A 27,591-nucleotide genomic window follows, 5' to 3' on the forward strand; every position below is an offset into this window, starting at 1 on the left:
AGTACAGTATTGTGCTACGTTTATACAACCTTATTAATATTTGCATACATATCCTCAGGATTCCCAGTAAAACACTTACTTTGCAGATCTATGATCATTCCCTTTATTTAATATCATAATGATTAATATTTTATATTCAACTATGTTTTCAAAAGTTTTAGCATTTCTTGCCCTTACATAACTTAAAATCAATTTTGTTAGATTAACTTTAGAAAAATGTATAACATGATCCTTGTTTACAGCTTAGTTAGTAAATACTAATCAGTATAGTAAACTTTAAAACTACCTTTACATTTTTAAACAATTACGATTTGTCCCTGTACTGTTTTATTTCACTGTGTACCTATTCCATAGTTTTTTCTTCATATAATTAAATAATCGAGTTTCTTTATTGCACTTTATTCGTTTAGAATTATTTTCTCAGACCATAGTTGCTGCTTTTCTTATGCTGCTAATTGATTTCTCAAGTACGTATGCTGATTGAAGTGGTCAGTCTTGGTGTAGGAGAGTCCACCTTTATTGTAATTGAGTAACACTATGAATAAAAGGTTATCCTCTTTAATCTACACCTTGATTTTTGTCGATGAACATGTTTTCATGTATTTATTCATTAGTTTCGTTTTTCTTTTCTGTGGTCTTTTATATCTTTTTTAGTATATCCTAAAGATTTGTTGAGCCTTAAAATTAGGTGGAAATACCTATATGAAACTTCATATTACTAACTGTTCCTACATGTGTGTATGTTAGTATGTATATATGCTAATCTACTCCTTAATTATTTTTGCTTGTCTTTTTATCTTTTACAAATTAAAGGTTTTCCTTTCAAATTATATAGTCTGTGTAATATGGTCCTTGTTGCCCCTTCTCTGTTTCATAGATTTAATTCATAATGACTTTCCTTTTTAATATTTTTCTAGTTTTAAAAATATTTTCTGAGACAGAATTATGATGAAGACTGAAGAAATAGGTTACCTAATTGTTGTATTATCATCTCTCATTCCCCCTCCCACTTCCTCTTTTTGTGGTCATAGCATGAAGAACAGTATTTCAAACCCATCAATTTAGTTTGAACAAATTAGAAATTTCTGCCTTTCTGTAGCATGAATAATAAAAACTCTGAGACAGATATAGGGGTTAAAACTGAAGATCAAAGACGCAGAGCAGTAAACCACTAGAGAGCCCTTTTACCTTTACCAATTCTCAGATCGAAGGGGTGATCCTGTGTAAAGGTAGCACTGTGTCTCAACCAAACCTCAGCCTCCACACTTCAGTGAGTTCCTGTCTTTCCCCCTTTATATTCCTCTCTCCACCCAGCCATATCATTCCTTTTTCCACCTCCCTAGTGCTAGGATTAAAGGCATGTGACTCCCAAACACTGGGATTAAAGGTATGTGCCACTACTCCCTGAGCTGTATGGCTTAGCTTTGCACTCTGATCTTCAGGTAAGCTTTACTTATTAAAATACATAAAAATATTACTACACCTTTCATTCTCTTGTGGCTATCTAGAGTTCTTGTCTGTTGGATACAATGTATATGCTATCATAAGCTAGTATTTCAAAGTGTTCTAAGTTCTACAGATAATTTTATCTTTAGGATTCCATTATTACTTTCTTAAATTTGCTTATATGTATATACTGTACAGTATAACTTAATGTCTAAATAATTTTATTCTCTGTTACTCAATTGCTGTGTCTAAGGAAAGTGGATATTATTTGGAAAGTATTATATTAATCAAGGTGACTAAGATTCAGAAAGATAAAAATTCGTGTTCTCACTCCTTTAAGATCCTAGTTTATCCTGTTTATACCTATACATTATATGGGAGGAGGTTATGAATATAGGGATAGCCTTTCTAATGAAAGGAGATCTATTTCAAGAAGAGACAAAAGACCTGTTGAGGAAATAGGAGTGCTCTATGGAGGAGTAAGAGAAGGTAGAACCGACAAATTTTGTTTGAAGATGCCATAAGAAATCTAGTACTGTTTGTGTTCATTTTTAAGAAATTTCTACAACAGTATCACAATTTAGGAGGCAAATACTAAAAATAGGCAAATTACCTATTTATGGTTTAGTATATGAAGAATATAATATCTATTTCATCTTAATTTTATTTCTCTTTTGTTTTGTCTCTAAAAAATGGTCCTAATTGAAACATTTCTTTGAAGTCAGAGTATAAAGTACATACATACCTACTGAACACACTTTAGGGTGTGTGCTCAAAGTACATTGCTCTGCATTTAGCACATATGTGATTGACATTGTTTTAAAATGTGAACCTCATGTGTTCATCCTTGCTAGAATACACTTCTTTTATATATTTGTTCTAATTATGATATCTGTGGAAGTCTGTATAGCTCAGCTATTGTGGAGAATTGTGTTGTTGTGTTGTTTCAGTTAGCACAAAAATTTTTCACTATTGATAAGTAGAATCCATAACATTTGTTTGCATGGTTTGTTTGTTTGCTTGCTGGTAAAATTATGACAACTGGTAATTTTTTATTTCTACATGTTTGGTCTCGTTCAGTCTGTGTCAATCCAGGAAGGCCTTGCTTCATCACAAAAACATAACAAACAAAAATTTTAAATAAAGTTTTCATTGAGTTTGCATTTAGTTTACTCTGTGTGTGTGTGTGTGTGTGTGTGTGTGTGTGTGTGTGTGTGTGTGTGTGTGATGGAGGAATTACTTTCATTTAATAAAGAAACTGCCTTGGCCCATTTATAGGCCAGCCCTTAGGTGGGTGGAGTAAACAGAGAGAATGCTGGGAGAAAGAAGCTGAGTCAGGAGTCGCCATGATTCTCCCACTCCAGACAGACGCAGGTTAAGATCTTCCCTGGTAAGCCAGCTCATGGTGCTACACAGAATATTAGAAATGGGTTAGATCAATATGTAAGAGCTAGCCAATAAAAGGCTGGAACTAATGGGCCAGGCAGTGATCAAAAGAATACAGTTTCCGTGTAATTATTTCGGGACATAGCTAGCCATGCGGGCGGCCGGGTGCCGGGGATGCAGCCCCGCCGCTCTTATTACAACATGTGTGTGTGTGTGTTCAACTTGAGTATACCAAAACCTACAAAAGTGGGTTTTGCTATATGATTATACCTAAACCCACATAAGCAGGTGTTTCTGTTATGGTACAGCCAGATAATTAAATTAAATGCCTTAATTGAGTTTATATTGCTGTGATAGGACACCATAATCAAAAGCAACTTGGGAATTTAAGGATTTATTTTATCTTACAACTCAGGCCACAATCCCATCACTGAGGGGAGTCAGGGTAGGTACTCTAGGCAGGAACTGAACTAGAAGCCAAGAGGAATGCTGCTTACTGGCTTGCTTCTTGTGACTTGTTCAGCCTGCTTTCTTATGCAATTTTGGACCATCTACCCAGGGATTGAACCATCTGCCCTGGGCTGCACCCCCTCATATCAACCATTAATCAAGAAAATGCACTACACACTTGCCTCCAGATAATCTAATGGAGACATTTCTCTATTGAAGTTTCTCTTGTCAGATGCACTCTAGATATACCCTGTGTAAAGGTGGCATAAAACCAACTCTAGATTTGTAATGTCTGTAAAGGATGCATTCTGGGAAGGCATTCTGGGATGAAATGTTAGTGTCATATATCATTAATGCTCTTTGTGCAGTATTTAGTGTCTTGTGACAGGACATAGGTAACTAGCACTTGGAGAAAGCTGAATAAACATGGTAGTTATCTTGGCAACTGAAGGGGACTCTGTTGCTGACATAGGCAGCCTTCAAATCATTCTGCAGCTGAAGAACTACTTTCTAGGTATCTGGGGAAGAGGCAATAGTGAAAGCAAAGCAAAAGAATCAGCGCATCAAGAGATAACTTGGCTAAGAAAGACACATGAGTTAAATTTCTTAGCAGAGGCAAATGAGTAATTTAATATCTTAATCCAGTACTGACTGAAAGGGAAGTGTTAAGATGTAGGAAAACAACTCCAAGTCTATCCTTCCTATAAAACTATACTGCAGCTAGAAACCCCAAAGTAGTATCCTTTGAATTTGCCAGTAGGAAGCCTTTTTCTACAGTTTCTGGGAATAAGCTACTTAGTCACTTGGATTCTCACTGAGAGCATCCGCTTCTACTAGCCTCAAACTTTCACCAAGTCTTTGCACTATTCTCTCAGACTTCATGACAAACAGAAAATTTTGATTGCCTGAGTTTTAATCTGTGACATATATCAGGAAAAGAGGATTTATTTTTGGCTGATGTTATAGGAATTATAGAAAGTGATACTGGCTGTCCAGAGTAGTACAGGTTCAATGTATAGTTCTTCTAAATTTATTAATTTGGTGTTTTCCCCATTGGCTACATTTAAAAAAAAAAAAAAAACTTCCAAACAATATACATTTTTATCAAATAATCAAAACATCTTTCTCTGCATGTCTCCAGAGGGACAACTCAACTAAAACTTCCGTCTTGGGCAGCAGTTAACATAAAGACCTACGTTTCTTGATCTCTTTGTGGCTTCTGTTGTTGGTAACCTGTTGTTTTGCCGAGCAGGAGTTAGAATTCAGGGTCTCATCCATGTTCTCTGCAACAAGGTACACCCCTGCCCATACAGTCCTACTTCAGTCCCTTCTCAGTATTCTCTACTGTATTAGTTCCCTTGCTGCTACAAAATACAAAATATCCCTTGCTGATAAAAACAACTTTAAGACAGGAAGACTTTAAGAATATAGTCCATCATGGCATGGAAGGCGTGGTCACAGGTATTGCAAATAGATACCTGGTCACATGAGTCTGTAGTTAGGAAACTGAACCATTAAATGCTTGCTTCTTCCTTTATCTAGTCCAGGGTCTCAATTATGGAATTATGCCGCCCACATTTGGGTTGGCTCTTACTTTTTCAATTAAACCTTTCTGGAAATGTCCTCAGACACATATAGAGAAATATTTTTGTGGCAATACTAAATTTATTCAAGTTCATAGTGAAAAGTAAACATTAGCCAGTAGACTAAACTAAAAAAGTCACAGCTAATATATTACATTCAGTAGTAAAGAATAGTAAGAAAGGAGAGAAATGAAATTATTTAGAAATCTATTGATACATATGTGAGGTAGCAGCTAAGCAAGGGTAGGGAACAAATTGTTTCTATTTGTCACTCTTCCAAGCCAAAAATACATTTATTATTTATTTGTTCTACCATGTGTCACCTGAACATGTTTTTCAACAAGCTGCTAAGCTAATCTAGAGTGCCCAAAATACATAAGAGGCTGGCAGCTAGATTTGTATGTATGCTTAATTCATAGTTATAAAGTCTCAATTAATTTTTTAAAATAGAGGGGAAAGTTTGGGTGTACCTAAAATTTTTTCCCTTGTTGTATAATTATAAAACAGCCTAATCAAAATCAGTTGCCTAAATGATAATAACCACATTTTGCTTTTTCATCAAGTAGAACGGAAGCATCAAATACCCTGTATAGATATTTCAGTTATTGTTATTTCTACACAAATTACTAATCTTGTAGATATTAGCTCTCCAAACCAGCAAAGCTAAGAAGTCACGAGGAATAGAAAAAAATATAATGATGCTTATTAGCTGAGATTTTAGAAAGTATGCAGCCCTTGGCCACTTGGCTCTTGGAACATGGTTCTAGCAGTATAAGAAGAGAACCATTAATTTTCAGTAATGCACAGCAAAATATAGGACTTCATCAAAATTAGAAGCAAAGCAAGATCATCTTAGTGCAGAGAAAATATATGATAAAATGAAAAACTAGGTATATAAGAAACATGCCTCATATTTATGGCTTTTCTTGGGCATTGTTAACAAACATTTCATCTCAGAGAGGACATTGCCCACATATTGGGTAAATGGTCCCATCCCGGTCTAGATTTAGTGGACTATTGAGTTTAATGGTATTAATCCCATGGGTGTGTTTGAGGTGTTACATAAAGAAATTATGCTCCCCAAAATCCTACTCCATGAAGGCTGATGACTCACAAAGACTGCATCCTAGGAGCTCCAGTTTAGCTATAGACAGCTCTGCCCATAAGTCTACTGTCCATCCCACTTGTATATACCCTTGAGTAGGGTAGTAAATCACAGGACCCCTAAGACATAGATTTTGTTTACTTCCTGAGCCAGAAAAGAATGTTTCAATTCTAGGGGAACATATATAACACCTCAGTATAATAAAGTACATTGATGATAAGTAATCCACTAGCATTGTATTGAATAAAGCTGAATGACCTCTCTAACATCTGCTAATAAGACATGGATGAGCACTTTCACCAAACAGTGCTATAAGACCTGCCATAAGCAGCTAGTACTGTTGGCCAATGACATGGGGAGAAAATATTTTAAATTCCAACAAAAACTGTTAGAAAAATAATAAATGAATTCAGCGGACTTTATAGATTCAAATGAATGCAGAAGCCACTAGTATTACTTTATCCCAGTTGTGAATTATTTGAAATATAAATCAAGAAAGTGATCTCATTTTATAAGAGCTACAAAATGATGATGATGATGATGATGATGATGATGATGATGATGATGATGATGATGATGATGATGATGAAATGCCTAAGAGAGTAAATTTAGTTAATAAGGCAAAAAGACCTTTGCATTACAGATTAGTAAACATTAATTAAAGAAATTTGAAGAAAATACAAAAATGAGGAAGGGCAACGTGTACTCAAATTGAGAACCAATGTTAACAGACTATCCATACTACCTGTTACGAATTGATCAGAAATGTCCTCCCACAGGCATGTGTTTTGAACACTTGATGTACATTTTATAGTATTATTTTAAGGCTGTGGAGCATTTAGGAGCTGGGGCCTGACTGAAATAAAAAAGGATCCTGGAGACAGGTCCCACCACAAGTCTTGGCTTGGTTACTCTGCTTTCTGGTTTAGAGACCCATGAGGCCTCCAGTCTTCCCCGCCGTGGTGAAGAGAAGTCACTGTGACACTGCTGACTCCAGTTGTCCGTCAGGTATTCTGTCATAAAAATTAGCACAGTACCAGAAGAGAAGTACAGCGTGATGTCTATCAATGTACTAGTGTTGCTTGCCACTGAACTAGAATGTGGACAGAACTACCAAAAGGGCCAAATATGAAAGCCATTTTGAGCAATTTAACAGATTCAAAGCTGTAGTGATAAACATAATATTGGCATTAAAAGCTGACCATAGAGTAAAGAGCCTGGACACCCTGATGCATAAACCATTTGATTTTTGACGAAGGTGGTAAGGTTTAGGAAGCTAGGTATGGTGGCATATGCCTTTAATTTCAGCACTCAGGAGGCAAATACAGGCAAACTCGCAGAGTTCAAGGCCAGCCTGATCTACATAGCAAGTTCTAGGCCAGCCAAGGCTACATAGCAAGACCCATGTAGAAAAAGAAAGAGAAGAGGAAGGAAGGGAGGAAAGAAAGAAGGAAAAAACTAATACACATAGGATTTCTGAGGCGCTAGATTATCCTCAATACCAGAAAAGCAACACAGAGAGGAAGGAAAAGGGAAGGAGGGAAAGTAGGATTACATACCTGTATCACAGGTTGTAGGAAGCTAAGAGGCTATTGAACAACAGAAAAGACACATTAGAGAAAGGACAGTTTTTTCATACCTCTCTCTTATTTGCTCTAATCCAAAATGGCTTAAAGGCACAATAAAGAAAACTCAGCAGAATACAGAGATAGCCTTACAGATTAACAGAAAATACTTGCAATGTATACCTCTAACATGGGCTTACTGTCCAGAATATGATTTTCAAAACTAAGAAAAAGAACTGAAGATTAAAACAGCAAACAGCTCAATAAAAATGGTCAGTGGGTCTAAACACATTTCTCAAGAAAACATATATGTTCCAGGTTTAGAAAAATGTTCAGTATCACTAATTATCAAGTGTAAATCAAAATCACAGTTGCTTCCCATTATGCTAGTAATAATGGTACAGGTCAGAAAGACCACTGATAGGAAGTTTGTGCAAACATATAGACACACCAGTAAGTTGGTTAACTTTTGTTTTAAATACTGTGGAGGTGCAAATTGCTTATAAGGCCAGTGCTTTTGTAGTTTTGTGTCTCGTAAATTTCCTGGATTTTACTAATTAACATTCCAGTGAGGATAGATGATAACAAGCAAATAAGTTAATGTATGATGACTCTCATAGGAAAAATAATAAGCATGGGAGATGAGAATGTTCATAATTGGATATTACACAGTAATCAAGGCAGAAGGGCCTCTGACAAGATAGACTCTGAGCTCAGTTAGAAAGGACAAGGAGCAAACCAAGCACATAGCTAAGGCAGCAGCAGTTCATTATATTAGCAGGTATAAGGAACACCGATTACATATATACATTTGTTTACATTTTTTTCTGTTTTTCTTGTATATATATTCACATTTTTGCATGTGTTTGAATATATGTGCATATAAAAGCCCCAAATTGGTGCCAAGAATCATCCTAAAATGCTCTCTGACTTTATTCGTTGAGGGAGGGTCTCTCAGTCAAACCTAGAGCTCACCAATATGGGTAAGTATGCAGCTTGTTCTGGGGATTCCGTATCTCCACCTTCTGAGGATGAAATTACAAGTGATTTGTCATGGCCAGGCAGTCTGTATACATAGGTTCTGGGAATCCAAACACCAATCCATATACTTGAGTAGCACATTCTTTAGCTACTAAGCCATTTCGACAGATCTTTCTTTCACTTTTTGAGAACATTTTGTTAATTCTGGAACAATAACTTAGAACTTAGTAGGGATGGTGGTGTAGGGTCTCCTAATACCTTGGTGGCAGTGGCAACAGAAAGATATATTTAGAATTAATAATAAGACTTTATGATAGATGAAAGATAGAAAAAGTAATCAAGAATGGCACTCTGGTTGTTAAATCAGAACATAATAATGCTACATAATGAAACAGCAGAAGAAATTCTGAGAAATAAAGAATGGGATAAAGGAAGAAGGGAATTTGGACTTAAAAGTTATATTTGATATGTTTTTTGGTATGCCTAAGACTTTCAAGTGGAAATTACAAAGTGATTAAATATAAGAGGTCTGTCAAACCTACTTCAGATGTGAACATATGGAGTTGGACATGTCTGTGTACAAGCAGACTTCATGCCCAAGTGAGTTCATATAACAGCCTTGGACAGTGTGAAGAAGAGGCACACAAGGGACTCACTTGTTTTGAGGTGAGATAGGAAACGAAAAACTGTCAAAGGTGATAAGATGCCAGTAGATAGATACCAGTGCAGGAGAAAGTGCTCGATTACATGAAGTGATGAAGGGAATTCATGGTATGAGAAAGAAGCTCCCAGTGTCATTTAACACTTGGAGGCCCTGTGAGTGAACTTGCCAAGGAGTTAGGAACAGAAGCCAGTTTGGAACTGGTTACAGAGTAAATGAGAGGAGTGGGGAGAAATGGAATGAACCACAGCTTAGTGGTTTTTGATTTGGCACTAAGAAGGTTCGCTAAATCGTGTTCCCTCAGGTGTTCAACCATGTAGTCCTGCATGCAACAGGACTGTGATAGCTCTGGGTGCTTACCAATCAGCACTAAAAGGCACAAAAGGCACAAAAGCAGGAGAAAGCCCTTTCTTCTGAATTCACTGGTTGTATATTGCTTTTCTTTCTTCTCTCAGCAGGTAGCAGAATGCTGGGAAAAGATTAGGCTTTTGTTAAGATTATATTTACAGGGGCTGGAGAGATGGCTCAGAGGTTAAGAGCACTGACTGCTCTTCCAGAGGTCCTGACTTCAATTCCTAGCAACCACATGGTTGCTCACAGCCATCTATAATGAGATCTGGTGCCCTCTTCTGGCAAGTAAGCATACATGGAAGGAATGTTGTATACATAATAAATAAATAAATCTTTAAAAAAAAAGATTATATTTACATTCCTTTCTTAACTCTCTTACTTTTACTATATCTCCAAAACTGCCCATTTCTTTCTATGTGCTGTTAAATAAGATCTACATACCTAAAGTAATAAAAGGAGCCAGTTAATTTATGCTTGTTCCAAAGATCAAAAGCAGGAAAAGAAGTATCTCTCTGACTGGAGCAAGCCAGGCAATGGATATGGGTGGAGACAATATAAAAACAAAAATGAGAAATAAAACAGTTTAGTTAAATCTTGCTAATTCAGATTAATGGGCTAAAAACCTTCCTAAATTATACAAAACTTTAAAAGGTTGCTAACTTTACTACTTTGAAGTAATTCACAAAACATTTAATAACTCCTGAATAAATCTTACCCTGGTGCTTTCTGGGTTTTGTTTTGTTTGTGATACATAGCACCAAACTTCAGGCCTCTCACAATCTGAACAGGTGTGGTGATTATCTAGATAACCTGCCATCTATGGGAATTGCACTATCTCATGGGTTTCATTGAATAAGGAGCCAGCGAGCTAAGTGATAGCATTCATTGGTCTCTGTCTCCTGACCTTGAATACAGTGTGATCAGTTGCTTCCCACTGACTGCCTTGCCTTCCCTACCATGATGGTCTTTCATTGCAAGCCAAAATAAACACTCCCTTCCTTAAGCTAGTTTGGTCAGGCATTTTGTCCTAGCAGCATGACTAGTAACCAATGAAACAAGTTTCTACCACTGACGTGCATTCTTGGCCCATTTTTATTTTCACTCTGACAAGGATCTTACTGTGCTTTAGTGCAGGGTGCCCTCATGCTAAAGGTCTTTCTTCCCATGTCAGCTTTAGGAGTAGCTGGAAACACTACATACTCCCCAACCCTACACCCATTCTTTGCATAAACCATGCCTCAACCCTCTTAAAAACTATGGAAATGCTTATGATGTGAAATGTCTAAAAATGGTGTGGAAAATAGACCTCTGTGAATTTGCTAAGCATTGAACATTTGGGTCTAGTTGGAACTCATGGGATACTGGTGTGATTGGGATCATCAATTTTCATTCCTTAAACAACAGAAGACAATCTGTTTCTCTTTGCTTTAGGTGATAACATGCATGGAGTACTTCATAGTTCTTTAAAGGATCTATTATCAAATCTAGTCATAAATTTGTAGAACATATTTCTTATCCCAGTTTTCCAGGTGCAAAAACTAGAGCAGAAAGATTGATTACTTTGGCTGATGCACCAAGTGACAAGTTGTACCCAAACACAGGGTAGCAAACTTGGTCTGTTTTGTTTGTTTTAACTTGCAATATTTACAGTAAGTAGGCTTATTAGCAACATATTAACCTTAGATAAGATGAAAAAGAAAAATTTGAAGAGGAAAAATGTATAAAAAAATCAATAGCTACAAGAACAAGAAATGACAAGACTATGCCATTTCACAATCATGAAGAAGTTGAAAGAGATGGCATTTGGTTTTAGCTTATAGAACAAGATAATTGAGATGTTCTTCTTTTTTAGGCACAGGTATAGAGATAATTAAATACTAAAGAATATTTGCAAATCATCTGAGTCGATTTTTCCAGTGTGTAAATGATAATTACTCATTGTATCAAATCTTAGCCTGTTTTCTGCATACAGTCTGGAACAATGAGATCTAGTGAACATTGTAACTATAAGTGGTCTTTCATTCATGTAGTAATATATGGGGCACTGTGCTAGAAGGCATAACCTACATCCAGCAGTGCTGGGATCATGACTGACTGTCTACCATTAGTTATACGATCCCAGTATACTATGTGGCTGCTAGGCCTCAAATTTTCACATGTAAAAGGAATGGTAACAACTGTCTTTATGGGACTGCTGTGAAAAGTAAATGTGTTAAGAACATATCAGATCCTTAAAAATAATGTATTTTTAGCGTGGTAACTGTTAAGGATTGTGCCTGTGCTTAGGATTATAGATTAGGGTGCCCAATTGGAATCTGCAGATATCCTAAAACTAGATACTCAACATTTGTAGTATCATGGTTATGCAACACTGAATATGCCAAATAAATAGGCCAAGTCTGCTGAAAGCTAGAAGGTGAACTTTGACCTTTTATTTATACCCCTCTGGTTATTTTATCATGATTTAATTCATATTAATAAAATGTAATTGTGCTAACTTTAAAAAGATAACTCTGTAATATTCATTTTCAACTCAGTCTGTTCTGCATTTGAAAAGCACCCCAATATATGGACATATTCTCCAAGCATGTATTAGAATCAAAACTCTCTAAAAATGGAAATAAGCATCAAAACTATGTACAAAAGTAAATATGAAGTGTTTATAGAAGGATTTTCTGCTAGTGGTATAAGGAATTTACTTAGAAATGTGAGTGAGGAAAGCGTGTTAATATCTTACCTTGAGATTCCATTTGTATATTATGATAAGAATTAGGCAAGGAAAAAGTAATTTTAAATGGTATTCTATGTATTTGGAAAATGTAGCAAATCTCTTATTGTTTAGATTTTATTTATTGTTTAGGTGTATATTTACTTATTTGTAATTCAAACTTTTGTGTGAGTTTGTGTTTATTTCTCATGTAATTTTTTTAAAATCAGCACTACTAAAAATGGAACCCATGGGTTTATATGTGAAAAGCAGGTGCTGTATTGCTAAGGTTCGCCCTCAGGCAGATTTATTTCCTTAATCACATATGTATATGCTTAAAATTAATATGTCGCTATATGGTAAATCTTTTACAGTGTGGTTGACATTTAGAGAAGGTAGGAAAAAATAATTTTGTAGTATTGGGAAATTTTAGAAACTTTTATTTTGAATAACTTTCTAGAATTCTTTTCTGTTAACATATCAATAAAATGTTCTATGTTTATTCTTCATTGTTAATTTTTCCTCTTCCATCTGTGGGGTTTATCATAGAGAAACAGGTTAAGAAATTAATACTTTGCAATTACAAGGAAATACTTAAACTTCATTTAACATCTGTATTAGTGTGGTTGATTGACTCCTGTTTTTAGAAGTCTTTGTAACTTTCATGATTCTTCTGCTTAGTGTATCTTCTGTTGAACAGTTTAGACCACTGATAAGCATTATTCAGTGGCATATGGTCTGAGTCTGACATGCTTTGAAAAAGAGTACAGAGTTCTGATAATGAGGATTCTGTGAAAATGGGAAAACCAGCACAGCAGATATGCTTTGAGAAGCTATGGGATTTTAGCATCTTGAAACAATATATCACACTCAAAGGGACAGAACTGGGCTGCACAGTCTGTTAGCTCATTCTTGTCCAATCTGGTCTCCTTTCTTTTGGAGCCAGCATTGTCATCAACTTGCTGAATTATATTCTGACTGGAATGTACTTTAGGCTCAGAGTAATGTATCTACTTAAATGGAATCCTATCTCTCTACAAAAGCTTTTTGAGTATAATAAATTTAAAATATAAAAAGTTCTATTAAGTTAAAGTAAATGGTTCAACAACTTACATATGTGTCTCTTCCCCCACCCCTTAAACAGATCACTCGAAAGCATATAGATCTGTTTCTCTTTTATGTGCAATTTCAAATATTTTTTGTTTAACTATTAGGTGGTCTGATATATTTCAAAGGTTGTTTATTGAAAAAATACCAATGCATTACAACAAATATTTATTAAACCAACCGTACATCAGAATTGAAACTTCCTATTGTTTTCATTGTTGTAGTTAGTCATGTAGCACCCATATTACCAACAGTTAACCCTTTCAGTGCTATGGTATCCATTTTTATGTAATAAATAATGTACCATATGTCTTGGTGGAGTAGTACATATCCTTGAAGAAATAGAGATGATAACCTAAATACTTGTTGAGAATCTTATTTCATTGAATCAAAGTTGAGAAAGGTTACTATATTGATTTCAAAATCAATGAAACTTTTTAATTTAAAACATACTAAGTTGTATGAATAAACTAAGTGTGATGTTAACACTGCTGCATTGTATAAAGAATAATCTGTGATAAGCTTTATAAATTGATAGCACAACAGGAGACAAATAGAAATTGCTAAGGAAATATCTTAAAAGGTTCAGCTTTTACTACCTGAAAATTTCCCAATTTTTTTTTGCTTGACTTAAAATAATTTGATCAAAATTAAACTCAGTTTAAAAACAATAACAAGTACATATAATTCAATAAAATTTATTTTTAATTCCTTTGGGCTACTTTAGTAGTATTTTATGTTTATTAATTAGCATCTATAATTTTCCCTTATGTTGTTCAGAAAGTTCAGATTCATCCTTAGAAACTGTGTAATAAATGAAGTTGTTCTTGTGATTGTTCTCTTGAGGATTTCAGGGATTGCCAGCTCGAATAGGCAAAGCTTTCTTTTTAATGCATTGATTTATGTGACTGAGAGGTGAGAAGAGTGAGAAATAGCTCCTCTTCCTCCAAATCTCCTGTCACAAGGTGTTTTAGTTTTTGAATGGCAAATGGCACATTACTTTTGAGGTATGATTGTCATGGGACATTGTGAATTACACAATTCATATGTACTTGCTTTGTTTATAAAACAGAAAAATCTAAAAGTAATTTTAAGTTTAAAAGCATCAGTGAATCAATATAAATTGGAAATACCTTATGCAGTGCAGCTGGCTCAGAAATAATTTATTAGACAATTTAAGAACTTTCTTATGCTAATTTCATTGAAGACAGTGTACATATATATAGTAAATTTCAGAGAAGTTTATTTCTTATGTTCACAGATAAAGGCAAAAGCTGTTATGTATTATGAAACAGAATGAAGTTCTAATACACTACAACTAACACAGTGAAAGTTAACAAATAACTTTTCTAATATGTGTGATACTCAAAGTATTGCCTACTTAATGTATCATTTTCTATAAATTAATTTTACTATTAAATGTTACCTTCTTTTTATGTATTATTAGTATAAGACAGCTTGTTCCCACATTCTAAAATCTTATAAGTTTTTTTTAATTATGAAAACAAAAGGAATATGAATGCAAGAAGTTATTCCTTGCATGGATAATATGGACTTGTGTATTTTTTCTAAAATATAACAACCGCATAAAGTTCCCTTAATTGGCGATTTTGAGATGTTTACTTTATGCACACCCAGAAGAGGAAATGTATTCTAGTTGTGCATGATAGAAGTTGTCAGGAGGAAAAAAAATGAAATGAGATCTGAATACAATATTATTTATTTGTATTTCTACTTCAAGCATATAAAATTGTCCATGATCTTTTTCCAAGTTCTCTCTCCAGTATTGAGTACTACTGGCATGTGTTGATAAGGCTATAGAAATAACTAAAATGGAGTAGCCTTTAAAAGATGTGATATTGAATGCTCATGAAGGGAAAAACTTCCTATGCTGTCCCTGAGGTTACTCTCTGCTTTAAGGACAAGCAGAAGACCACTAAGAAGAGGAGATTGGACTTTCTGTTTAGTTCTTTACAAGGAATAAATTTTATAAGCAAATAAAATTTGCTGCCATTGCCATCAAATTTATGTTGCACTCATTATATCCAGTGTACAATGGAGATGAATAGAACATTTAAAGAATATTTATGAAATGTGTTCCAAAAAACATGTAGATGTATGAAATTTAACTGAAACAAGGGAAGCTTTAGACATAAATTCTATAAAAATAAAATGCTAGAATATGTGAACATTTTTAATATATTAAAAATCTTTAAATAATAAAGAAATTGTATAGTTTAACTTTGAAACAAGGAATCACATAGCCATCATTTCCAGTTAAATTGATAGAAGAAGAAACACTTTGGATTTTAACCATAATTTTAAAGCAAATAAAGGATATATAATTGTTTAGGTACAAATTAAAACTACAACAGGAATTAAATAGTAGGCAAATGTATATTTTGTAGGTGCTTAAGAAAAATTCTAGGTAATAAAACACAAGTGAATACTTTGAAACATTTGGTCTGTCAAGTTATTTTAAATAATAAATAAAATGATGTTTGAAAAACTAGATAAGGATATTTATGGGCAAAGAAAGGTTGTTACCCATCAGCGTGTATACTGGTTATATTACACCGGTAAGCAAAAGAGAGATGTCATATCAATTAAAGTAAAATGGTAATTCACCCCCAAAAAAGCAACTAGAAGATATCAAAGGCTTTTAGCTACTGATCAAAGCAATAAGAAATAAACAAAGTAGTCTTTTTAACGATTAAAATTTTTTCAGGCTCTGATATGATTATAGTTAGTAACTTTTCTGGCAGAAAAGTTTGGAATAGACCTCCTCCAAGCATCTTCAAACTGTTTTTATCCATTGGCAAATTTTCAGATAAGGCTAGTTACTTACTACATGACTTTAATGGAAGGATTTAAATGCGCACGAAGATTACTCATTATTATTTCTAATTTACAGATAAAGAAACGGAGTCAGTCATGTGACTTAATGAGTCCTAAGTTTAGTATGAAACTTTGTTGTGGTAAATGCTTTCTGATAGAATTATATCAGATTCTTTTTGTTTTTGCATTTTCTCAAGTTTAGACTCAGATCTGAAAAGATAAATGTCTTTTATTATATTGATATTGAACCTTTTTAGACAACTTTAAATCCTTTTAAATATTCTATAATCATTAAGAATAATTTCTATTTATCATCATGTATTTTTCTATTGTTTAATAATACTAAAATGGATAGTATGAAAATGTTTTTTTTGGTTTTTTTAAATATTTATTTATTTATTATGTATACAATATTCTTTCTGCATGTATGCCTGAAGGCCAGAAGAGGGCACCAGACCTCATTACAGATGGTTGTGAGCCACCATGTGGTTGCTGGGAATTGAACTCAGGACCTTTGGAAGATCAGGCAATGCTCTTAACCGCTGAGCCATCTCTCCAGCCCCTGAAAAATATGTTTTTACCAAGAAGGAATTCTTTTCTGTTTACCCAGCTTTAATGAAAGCAATAAATGGATTATGTATTTATGACCATATAATGTCATTAAAGGCAGAAAAAATGCAAAAACAAAAGTTATGTCAATCTAACATAATTGAAATGCATGAGTATTTTAAAGCTGATGCACCTACATCTTAGACTTGTCCTTGCATTGGCAGATGGAGAACATCATTGGGACAATACGAGATTCCAACCTGAAGCTGACTCTAGCTTTTGGGATAGGAATGCATCATGCTGGGCTACATGAAAGAGACCGAAAAACTGTAGAAGAACTGTTTGTGAACTGTAAAGTCCAGGTACCTTTTCGCTTGAACACATATTTAAAAGTTACATAGAAGTTTCATTTTATTTAGCTATAAAGCACTATGTTTATCTTTTAGGTTCTTATTGCTACAAGCACATTAGCATGGGGTGTAAACTTTCCAGCTCACTTAGTAATTATTAAAGGAACTGAATATTATGATGGAAAAACAAGACGTTATGTGGATTTTCCCATTACAGGTAATTTTTCTTAGTTCAAAGATATATTAAACTTGTCTTTCATCTTTAGCAATTTAGGTTTATATAAATTAAATTTTGAGAACTCGTCTCATGTATATAATAATCAAGTTAAGAAGTCTTTGTTTTTATGTTTCAGTAAATATTGAACTTTTTTATTTCTTGCCCGATTCATTAATAAATAAAACCATAGTTAGTTTCAACCCATGCTTATTCAGTCCCAGTCCAGCTGGCCTTGAAGAGCTCCCAATAGATCAGTTCCACTGTCACAGTGGGTGGGTGCACGCCTCGTGGTCCTGATTTCCTTGGTCATGTTCTCCCTCCTTCTGCTCCTCATTTGGACCTTAAGAGCTCAGACCATTGCTCCAATTTGGGTCTCTGTCTCTCTCTCGATCTATCGCCAGTTGAAAGTTCCTGTGCCATTCTCCTTGGCCTCTCGTCAGCTCTCATTGTCCGCCACATTCCGAGAGTCCGGTTTTATCCCATGTTTTTTCAGTAGCTGTCCAGCTGACCTTGGTGAGCTCCCAATAGCTCGGCCCCACTGTCTCAGTGGTTGGGTGCACCCCTCATGGTCCTGACTTCCTTGTTCATGTTCTCTCTCCTTCTGCTCCTAAGGCCAGCTGGACTGGGACTGAATAAGCATGGGTTGAAACTGGACTCTCTGAACATGGCGGACAATGAAGGCTGATGAGAAGCCAAGGACAATGGCACTAGGTTTCGATCCTAATACATGAACTGGCTTTGTGGGAGCTTAGCCTGTTTTGATGCTCACCTTCCTGGGCCTGGATGGAAGTGGGAGGACCTTGGTCTTCCTGTAGGGCAGGGAATTTGGACTGCTCTTCAGTATCGAGAGGGAGGGGGAATGGACTGGGGGGAGGAGAAGAGGAGTGGGGATGGGGGAGGGGAGTGGGGGGAGGGGGCAATGTGTGGGAGGAGGGGAGGGAAATGGGAAACGGGGAGCAGTTGGAAATTTTAATTAAAAAAGAATAAAAAAAAAACCATAGTTAGTGATTTCAAATTCATAAAAGTACTGGTTAATAACTATTAGAGACAATAAGTTTTGATTAAGAACTGTAATTAATAGATTTCAAAAACTAAATAGTTTTTAAATAGAATTACTACACAGTTTGTATGGATGTATGTATATATGCATGTTCACAATGTGTGTGAGTGCATATGTGGGTGGGCACAGCAGCATTGGATATGTATACATGCAGGTGGAGGCCAGAGGTTAATACCAGTTGTCTTTCTCATTTACTCTCTACTGTTATTTACTAAAGAATGGCAACTCTTGCTTAAGCCAGAGTTCTTCTAATCTAGTTAGCCAGTTTGTCTTGGGAACCCGTCTTTGTCTCCCATGTGCTAGGATACAGAGAAGTTGCCATACCCTTCTGGCTTTGATATCAGTACTGAGTTTTCAACTCCTGTCCTCACACTTGTGCAGAAGTGCTTTATCCACTGAGCCATCTCCACAGACCCTACAATAACAATATTGTTAAATGGCATCTTAAATCATGTAACTTAAGAGAACTTCATTTCACAAATAGTTAAACTGCCATTTTAAGAGTTTAGTCTTAATCACAATTGCTTATTTAATGTAAATTTTGAATATATCATATATATGTGATTATATTATGTATATAAACAGACATATATATATATTAAAGACTGTAATAGTGATGATCAGAGAAGCACACATTTTCTTAAAATATCCTATTAACTATTAGTCTTTGTTGTTAGAAGTGTGACCTGATCAGTAACTTTACTTTGTGCTCAGTGTCACTGCAGGGTGCCTCTTATTTTCTCTTTCATAGATGTGCTGCAGATGATGGGGAGAGCTGGGAGACCTCAGTTCGATGACCAGGGCAAAGCTGTAATTCTTGTTCATGATATAAAAAAAGACTTTTATAAAAAATTTCTTTATGAACCTTTCCCAGTTGAATCAAGGTAAGTTTGATCTTAAACAAATAGGTTTCGTTTCATAGTGAATTTGTGTTTTTCTAGTTATGTTTCTTTTCAATTGAAAATAAGTTTGTCATACAATATATTTTGATCATATTCTTTCACATCCCCCAGCTCTTCCCAGATTATATCTCCCTACCCACCCAACTTCATGTTCATGCAATCTCCCTTTCCTTCTCCTCTTCCTATCTCCCTCTGTCTCAAAAGAAACGAAAAAAGAACAAAAAAACAAAAATCCATAGATTAGAAAAACATCATAAATATTAAAAAAGATAAAACAAAAAATATCAAAGCAAAGTAAAAAACTCTAACAAAGAAGCTATTTGCATTTGATCTCTTGAGAAAGGGAAAATCAGTTTTTCCCAGTGGAGTAACACTGTATATCATCCACACTTTGGGGTAGACCTTGTGCCTAGGAGTAGTTGGCCAGCACAAAACATACTTAATGGTTGCTTTTTCTTATTTTTTTTTCTCAAATTTTGTTTGGGTATTTTTTGTCCTGGTTATGTTTTACTAAAAAACAATTAGTAATACTCATAACATAACTTTACAATGTGAGACAACATACAGCTGTTATTGTTATTTTAAGGGAAACTGTTGTATGGCTGCCATGCACACTGAACCCTTGCTCTGGCCCAGGTGACCCAGGTTGAATTCTGAGCTCTGCCACTAAATTGCTTGACTTTGAGCAGTTCCTTTCACTTTTCATTGTGTATAAATGGGAGTGATAGCAATTTTAACTTGCTCATTTGTATTTGTAGAGATAAGATCAATAATTCTTGGAACCAATATCTGTTGTGAGGAAAGCATTCAGTACTATATTACTTTTCTGAAGAATTTGTATTTTCTTTGGTATTTGTTTTAGATACTTTCCTTTTTGCAATAGAGTCCACAATAAGGAGGCATGTAATTAACAGTTTATATTGCTGATCATGTAATACAAAAATTCTGTTCCCTCTACATATAACTCCAGCTCTGCTGGAGTCCATATTCTCTTCTGGCCTCCAAGTGCACTACATTCGCAATCACCAGCCCCCACTTAGACATACCACACTTGAAAATAATAATAAATATTAAAATAAGAATAAACATTTATTAAAGACCTTAGCAGTCCCAAATGTTGGGCTGTATTTGTTTGCTTGCTTTGGCTTTTATATGTGTGTGATCTTTGGGATTGAACCTAGGGCCTGAGGCATGGTAGACCCTACCACTACATATATCACTGCTCCCCTTTTTGCTTTTCATTTTGAGATAGGGTTTTATTAAGTTACCCAATTGGACCTTGGATTTACTCAGTACCCCAGCCAGGCAATGAACTTGCAGGTTCCATGCCTCAGTCCCTCTTGTTAAGTATTTTCTTAAGACACCAAACCTCTCTGCCGACATAAATAATCCCACTCAGACTGAACCAGACCAAATTAAAGTTGCTCATGTTTAATGGAGTGCTCCTGAGTGACCCTGGGAAAACATGGAGAGGCGAAGACTCCACAAAACCTGGAGACCACATGTTCATACTCTGGGCGGAGGCAGTTTAAATAGCCTGTGGGACTGGTCCCAACCTTCTCTGGGGAGGAGTTAACGATTTGGTGGGCTTTCTTGACCCTCCCTGTGGGGGAGACACCATTTGGCGGGCTTTCTCGGAGGTGGAGTTTGGACTGAGGCAGCTCCCAGGGGAGGGAGCTTATGCCAGGAGCTGGGGTGAAGCCCCCAGCCAAACAGTCCTGACATTTTGTATAAAGGGGTGTTAGGGAGCTGATGTGATACTTTTGACCAAACATTCCAGACTTTTTCGATAAAGGTGTGCCAACGAGCTGAGATGAAGCCCCTTAACCAAAATTTAGACTCCTTGGATAAAGGGGCACCAGCTCAAGTCTGGCTGCTTCCTGCCGGCATGGGGTGACTGGGAAGGGGAGATCTGGGATTTGGTGGGCTCACACTTAGCCAGAGGTGTGGCTTGAGTGGCATCTGTTTTACTCTCATCCTGGAGATATCAGGCAGCTGTTTCTTGGAGGGAGATGAGAAGGCAGGTGGCTAGGAGAAAAAAATATATTGTTATTATTGGCCCTATGAATGGGCTAGTCATGGGAAGAGTCATTAACTGCCAGAAAGAATGGGACAGAGAAGTGCCCTGGTTGTACTGGTGAGGCTCAAATGTATAAGTGGGACACAATAGCAGATAAATCCAGATTTTAGTTGGTAAGTGTTCTTGATCCAGGAGAATTGATACCAATGGTGAAGTCCCAGAAGCTAGTACACGTGTTAGTGTTGTCTGGAGAGAGCTTAGTAAATTTGTCTTTGCCCAAACAGCAGGAGTGACCTGTAAAATATGTTTGAAAATAGGTGGAATTAAAATAGGCTCTGGAGACTGTTAGTTTTTAACCAAACCTGATTTTTGATACAGCAGCAGAACTTTTTCCCAGGAACCTGTAGGTGTCTGTAAGACAGCTGGAACAGATTTACATCTGATGTCATAGCAAAAGGCTGTTGCTTTAGGTTAAAAGGAACTGGAAACGTTGAGCCTCTGAAGATACACCTGAAACCTGTTAGTCCTGGATTATGAAGTCTGTTAAAGAAGCACACCTATGTATATTTTAGCAGGAAACTTAACAAATGAAGTAACGAGCTACCAGTACCTTTTTTTTTTTTTTTTTCTTTTTTTGGTTTTTCGAGACAGGGTTTCTCTGTAGCTTTGGAGCCTGTCCTGGAACTCCCTTTGGAGACCAGGCTGGCCTCGAACTCACAGAGATCCGCCTGCCTCTGCCTCCCGAGTGCTGGGATTAAAGGCGTGCGCCACCACCGCCCGGCGATGAGCTACCAGTACCTTAAGTTATCAAATGCCATTAGACAGATCTAAGAGGGATAAATGAGCAGAAATGAGACAGCTTTTTTAGCTATGCAGGCAATGCCAAGTCTCTCTTATTAGTCCTTGGAAAGCACCAGCCTAGAAGCAGTGCTTGCTATTAGCTGCTGAGTACAAGACGCCCAAAGATTTTCCTGTGGGGGAAAGATTTAGTCTACCTGGCTTGGCATCTCAGTGGGCCCTCCAAATGTTAAGTATTTTCTTAAGATGCCAAATCTCTCTGCCAACATAAATAATCCCAATCAGACCAAATTAAAGATGCCCATGTTTAATGGAGTGCTCCTGAATGGCCCTGGGAAAACATGGAGACCACATGTTCATTCTCTGGGCGGGGGCAGTTTAAATAGCCTGTGGGAGTGGTCCCAAACCTTCCCTGGGGAGGAGTTAACGATTTGGTGGGCTTTCTTGACCTTTCCTATGGAGGGGACACCGTTTGGTGGGCTTTCTTGGAGATGGAGTTTGGACTGAGGCAGCTCCCAGGGGAGGGAGCTTATGCCAGGAGCTGGGGTGAAACCTCCAGCTAAACACCCCTCCCCTTAGAAGCTTAGATCAGTGAATTATACCACAAGGCTCTACTGTTTGCTTATTTGATTATGTTTTCCAAAGATGAAGAAAATTTATATGTTTATATCTAAATATCAGGATTAGAAAAATATAAATATTAAAAAGATAAAATATTATGAACAACTTTATAAAAATGATTTTTACACCTTAGCTCAAATAATAAAATTTATTTTAAAAATTACTAAAACTGGCACAATAAAAAAGAGAATATAAGTCATCAGTACCAGATATGTCAAAGCAGTTGAATTCAGAATGCAGAATTTTTTTCATAATGAAATCTTATGATACAGATACTTTACTGTTGAATTCTTTGTACTATAGAAAGAATAATGCCAGCCATTAATGAGCTTTCTCCTAGTAATAGAAAAGGTAGGAATTGCAGGGTGTGGTGGTGCATACTTTTCATCCCAGGATTTAGGAAATAGATTTGAGAAAAATCTGTGTCTACATAGCATATTCCAGATTATCCATGACTAGACTACATAGTAAGAGGGGAGGGAGGGAGGGAGGGAAGGAGGGAGGGAGAGAGAGAGAGAGAGAGAGAGAGAGAGAGAGAGAGAGAGAGGAGAGAAGAGATGAAAAGGAACATTAGGAATAAATTTCTAGTTTGTTTTATGGAGTCAGAATAACTTAGATGCTAAAATTCATTAAGAAATCGTCTTAAGAACTTAATAGACCTGTGTATCTTTTGAATGAATACAGAAATTCAAAACGAAACATTGTTATATATATATATATCATATGATACATATATCATATGATATATATATGTATACATACACAAATACACTTTACCCTGTAAATACAAAAACTGTTTCTGAAAATAAGTGAATCTAATTTGCCACAAAAACAAGTGATAAATGTCATATGACCATCTCATATGTATTTTTAAAGAATTTGATTTAACATATACATTTATCACAAAACTAATTTACTCTGGGCATTATATAGTAAAAAGGTAATTTTTTTCTTGTGCTATGACCATTACTAATATTTTATGTCATAAAATATTCCATAGCTAATTCAGTTCTCTATTAATGCACATTTAGCAATCCAATTTTCTCTTCTAAAGGATTTTTTTAATATGTATGAATGTTTTGCTTGCATGTATGTAAGGGCACCAGCATGCCTACCATGCTAAAGGAAGCCAGAAGAGGGCATCAGATCCCCTAGAACTGGAGTTGCAGTATGGGTACCAGTAACTGAGTTGTGGTCCTCTGCAAGTACTCACCACTGCTGCGCTGTCTCTCTAGCCCGACAGTTTCCTCCTCTTGTGTATAATGTGACAGTGAAGCATTTTGCCTTTCTAATATTACATACAGATGTTTCTCTATCAGACTGTGATGAGAAAAGGGCATTGCTAGATTATAGTCAGCCCTCCAGTGGGTATTGCCGGTACTCTTCATGCGTACAGTGACCACTTTCACTCTGCCACAATAAATTGAGCTTGTCATAGAGAATATTTTTTACATTCAGTTTTTCTAATCTATTTCTTTACAAAAGTTAATTTGAATACTTGCATATGATTTTATTTGTAATTGTTTATCCCTTTTTGGACATTGCTTGCTTTTTATATTTTACATAAAAAACTAAAATTAGCATGTTCTTTCCCAATCTTTCAACACATCTGATCACCTTTTTATATTCCACGAAACTTTCCTATTCTTTCAAGCACTTAGTGTTCACTGGGAAATGTCTTTGCCTCCGCCTATCATCCCTGTCTCACAAGTTCCCTTTTAGTCTTTACTCCAGCACTTCTTATGTTCTTCATTTCATTCGACAAGCCTCCTCTCTTGAGTCACATCTTCTTTTTCTGTAAGTTTCTAGCCTCCTTCCTGCCAGCCTATGTTTAATTTTTCCATATAACCCTTATTTTCTGAAAAAATGATAGCAAGGTTACTATTTGTTGAGTATTTACCAGATGGCAGGTAGTAGCAATTGCTTTCAGCTGGTTGTTACTACTTAAGGTATTCTGGGGAAAGTCTATATTACTATAGTACTCTGCACTCTGTTCATATTCATGTACATTTTAACAAGAAAGAAAGCATAAGCATATATGTGCCAGTTAATAATGTGTTCTTAAGTTCATGGTGCTATGAATCTGTAGAATTTGTAATAACTTTTAACAGTTATCACCAAATAATCTGAAATAAGTTATTTATAAATTATACAAAGTTGTTATACATAAATTACATAAAACCACTTTTTGATAGCTTAGAACATAAAAATCTGGATCTTTACTGTTTATTGTTCATTGTATTTCTTGTCTCTTACTCAATATATAGCTTATTAGGAGTGCTTTCTGACCACTTAAACGCAGAGATTGCTGGAGGTACAATAACATCTAAGCAAGATGCAATGGATTATATCACATGGACTTACTTTTTCCGACGTCTTATGATGAACCCTAGGTAAGTGTGAGACTCTGTGAATGGGTAGTTGCACATTGTATGTACAGAAAGCACAGGCATTTAAAAGAAACTCCAAGTCTGAGTGTTTGTCAGTTCTTAGCACATTCTGTAGATGCAAGTTTACAAGAAAATCATATAATGTCCCATATAGTCATAGTACATAAGAGTATGGTTGATTGTATACATTTGCTATTTGAATTGCTGTAGGATAGTTTTCCTATGTAGTTGGAAGACAAAACACTGAAAGTCATTAAGGCATCTTCGTTACTGTGTGGTAGTAACTAACAGACATACAGTTGGAGTTCAAAGAAAGGTTAAGAGTGGTGAAGTTGGATGAGAGAAATTATGGGGTATTTCTTAGTGTTAATAAGAATTTTACAAGACAAGATAAGGTTGTGCTGTATTTGATCCTATTTTTCTCTTTCTAGTTTATTACATCTTGATTTAGCAGGCACTTATCAAATGTTATGTCAAACTCTGAAATGCATGTTTGTGTTTACCATCCCTTGTCTCCAGTGACTCCCATTTCTTATAGGAAAGGCATGAGTAAACACTAGAATTTGATAAATTCTCTAAGAGAACTGTATTTAAACCTGTGAAGGTAATAGCTTGTCAGATAATGTAATACTTCAGATATTCAGAACTAGAAAAGGTATAAAGAATCCAGGCAGGAAAATAAACGCAAAGGGTCCTGGGGATTGGAAGAGTCATTAGTGTTTACGGATTAGGAAAGTTTGCTGTGCTCAGAAAGTAAAGGGTATGGGGTTAAAGCTTGTCCCGAGCAGAAAGTAGATGAATACATTGGAGGGAAAGGGTCTGTGTCTACACAGCATGCTGAAGAGCACCCATCTGATCCTTTCTGAGGGTATGGGAATGAGCCACTGTGAGTACTTATACATGAATTAACATCATCAGAATAGGTTTTGCTGTGTTTCGGTTCCTAAGCACTTTAGTGGAAGATAGTTACAGCAGAAAGGCCAACTAGAGAGGCATTTACTACCAGGTAGTAGTGGCGCCACCCTTAGTCCTGGTACTTAGAGTCAGAGGCAGGCAGATCTCTGTGAGTTTGAGGCCAGCCTGGTCTAGAGAGTGAGTTCCAACACAGGCAGGGCTACACAGAGAAACTCTATCTTGAAAAACCAAAAGGAAAGAGAGAGAGGGAGGGAGGAGAGAGGGAGTAGGCGGGAAGGAGAGAGAGGGGAGGACTTTTGAAAACTGTAATAGATACAGAGGAAATGGAGTGTAGGAAGGGTCAAATATGAGATATTCCTGTTGAAATTATAAGCCATTATGAAGTCTTTAACAGAGGAAACATGGAAAATGGCATCAGAAAATCTTACTGTTGGTAGCTTAAAAAAATATATTTTAGCTAGCATTTCTCCTTTTATACATAGCTGTTTTAAATTGCTGTGTCTTTACTTAGTGTCCCTTAACTGTTAAGGCGTTTGGGACAAGCAAGTTCATTAGCGGGTTGCAGATTGTTTCCCTTTATGTGTGTTCTAAAAAATCAAACTAAAGGCTCTAAGGGTTCATTTGAAAAGAATTTAAGAAAGTCTTTCAAAAACGTTACCAAGAAATGCCATTTACTCCAAACCTATCTTTCCTGTGGTGATATCTTATATAACCACTGTAAAATTTCCAAAATCAGAAAATAACATTTATATAAACCTAGTAGCTAACATGCAGCCTTTATTTAGATTTCACCTATTGTCTGGCTAATCCCCCTTTCTATTATAATCCAACCTAGTATTCTACATTACAGTTGGCTGACTTGTCCACCCTGGGTCATTTTTGTCTTTTTGTATCTGAAAATGCTGACTCCTGATGAATGCTGACTAGTTATTTTTACATGATTTTTTGATTTGCATTAGACAGAAGTTTCCTCATTATGCCTTTTTTACAGGACCACTGAAGCAACACTATTCTCATCACATGGTTTTATCAATTTCATCTCGTTTTTTGTTGACTCATCATTTTTTGTTTTCACTTCAAAATAAATCATCTTTTTTATTGATTTTTATTGAGCTCTACATTTTTCTCTGCTCTCCTCCCTGCCTCTCCACTCCCCCCTTCAACCCTCCCCCAAGGTCCCCATCTCCGAATTTACTCAGGAGATCTTGTCCTTTTCTACTTACCATGTAGGTTAGATCTATGTAAGTCTCTCTTAGTGTCCTCATTGTTGTCTAGGTTCTCTGGGATTGTGATTTGTAGGCTGGTTTTCTTTGCTTTATGTTTAAAAATTACCTACGAGTGAGTACATGTGATAATTGTCTTTCTGTGTCTGGATTACCTCACTCAAAATAATGTTTTCTAGCTCCATCCATTTTCCTGCAAAATTCAAGATGTTATTATTTTCTGCTGTGTAAATGTACCACATTTTCCTTACCCATTCTTCGGTCGAGGGGCATTTAGGTTGTTTCCAAGTTCTGGCTATGACAAACAAAACTGCTATGAACATAGTTGAGCACATGTCCTTGTGGCACGATTGAGCATCCTTTGGA

At 36.0% G+C, this 27,591-nt stretch overlaps 1 protein-coding gene across 2 annotated transcripts in view; it reads left to right on the forward strand.

Moving 5' to 3' along the window:
* Ascc3 (activating signal cointegrator 1 complex subunit 3) overlaps positions 1-27,591 on the forward strand; it is a 307,593-nt gene that overhangs the window by 194,627 nt on the left and 85,375 nt on the right. For both annotated transcript variants that reach the window (XM_057759249.1, XM_057759259.1), the window contains exons 31-34: positions 16,954-17,091; positions 17,176-17,296; positions 19,108-19,240; positions 24,965-25,090. In XM_057759249.1, the coding sequence (XP_057615232.1) occupies positions 16,954-17,091; positions 17,176-17,296; positions 19,108-19,240; positions 24,965-25,090 (518 nt within the window). The remainder of the gene's footprint in view (positions 1-16,953; positions 17,092-17,175; positions 17,297-19,107; positions 19,241-24,964; positions 25,091-27,591) is intronic.

Source organism: Chionomys nivalis, chromosome 2, assembly GCF_950005125.1.
Source record: "Chionomys nivalis chromosome 2, mChiNiv1.1, whole genome shotgun sequence".
Classification (NCBI taxonomy): Eukaryota; Metazoa; Chordata; class Mammalia; order Rodentia; family Cricetidae; genus Chionomys; species Chionomys nivalis.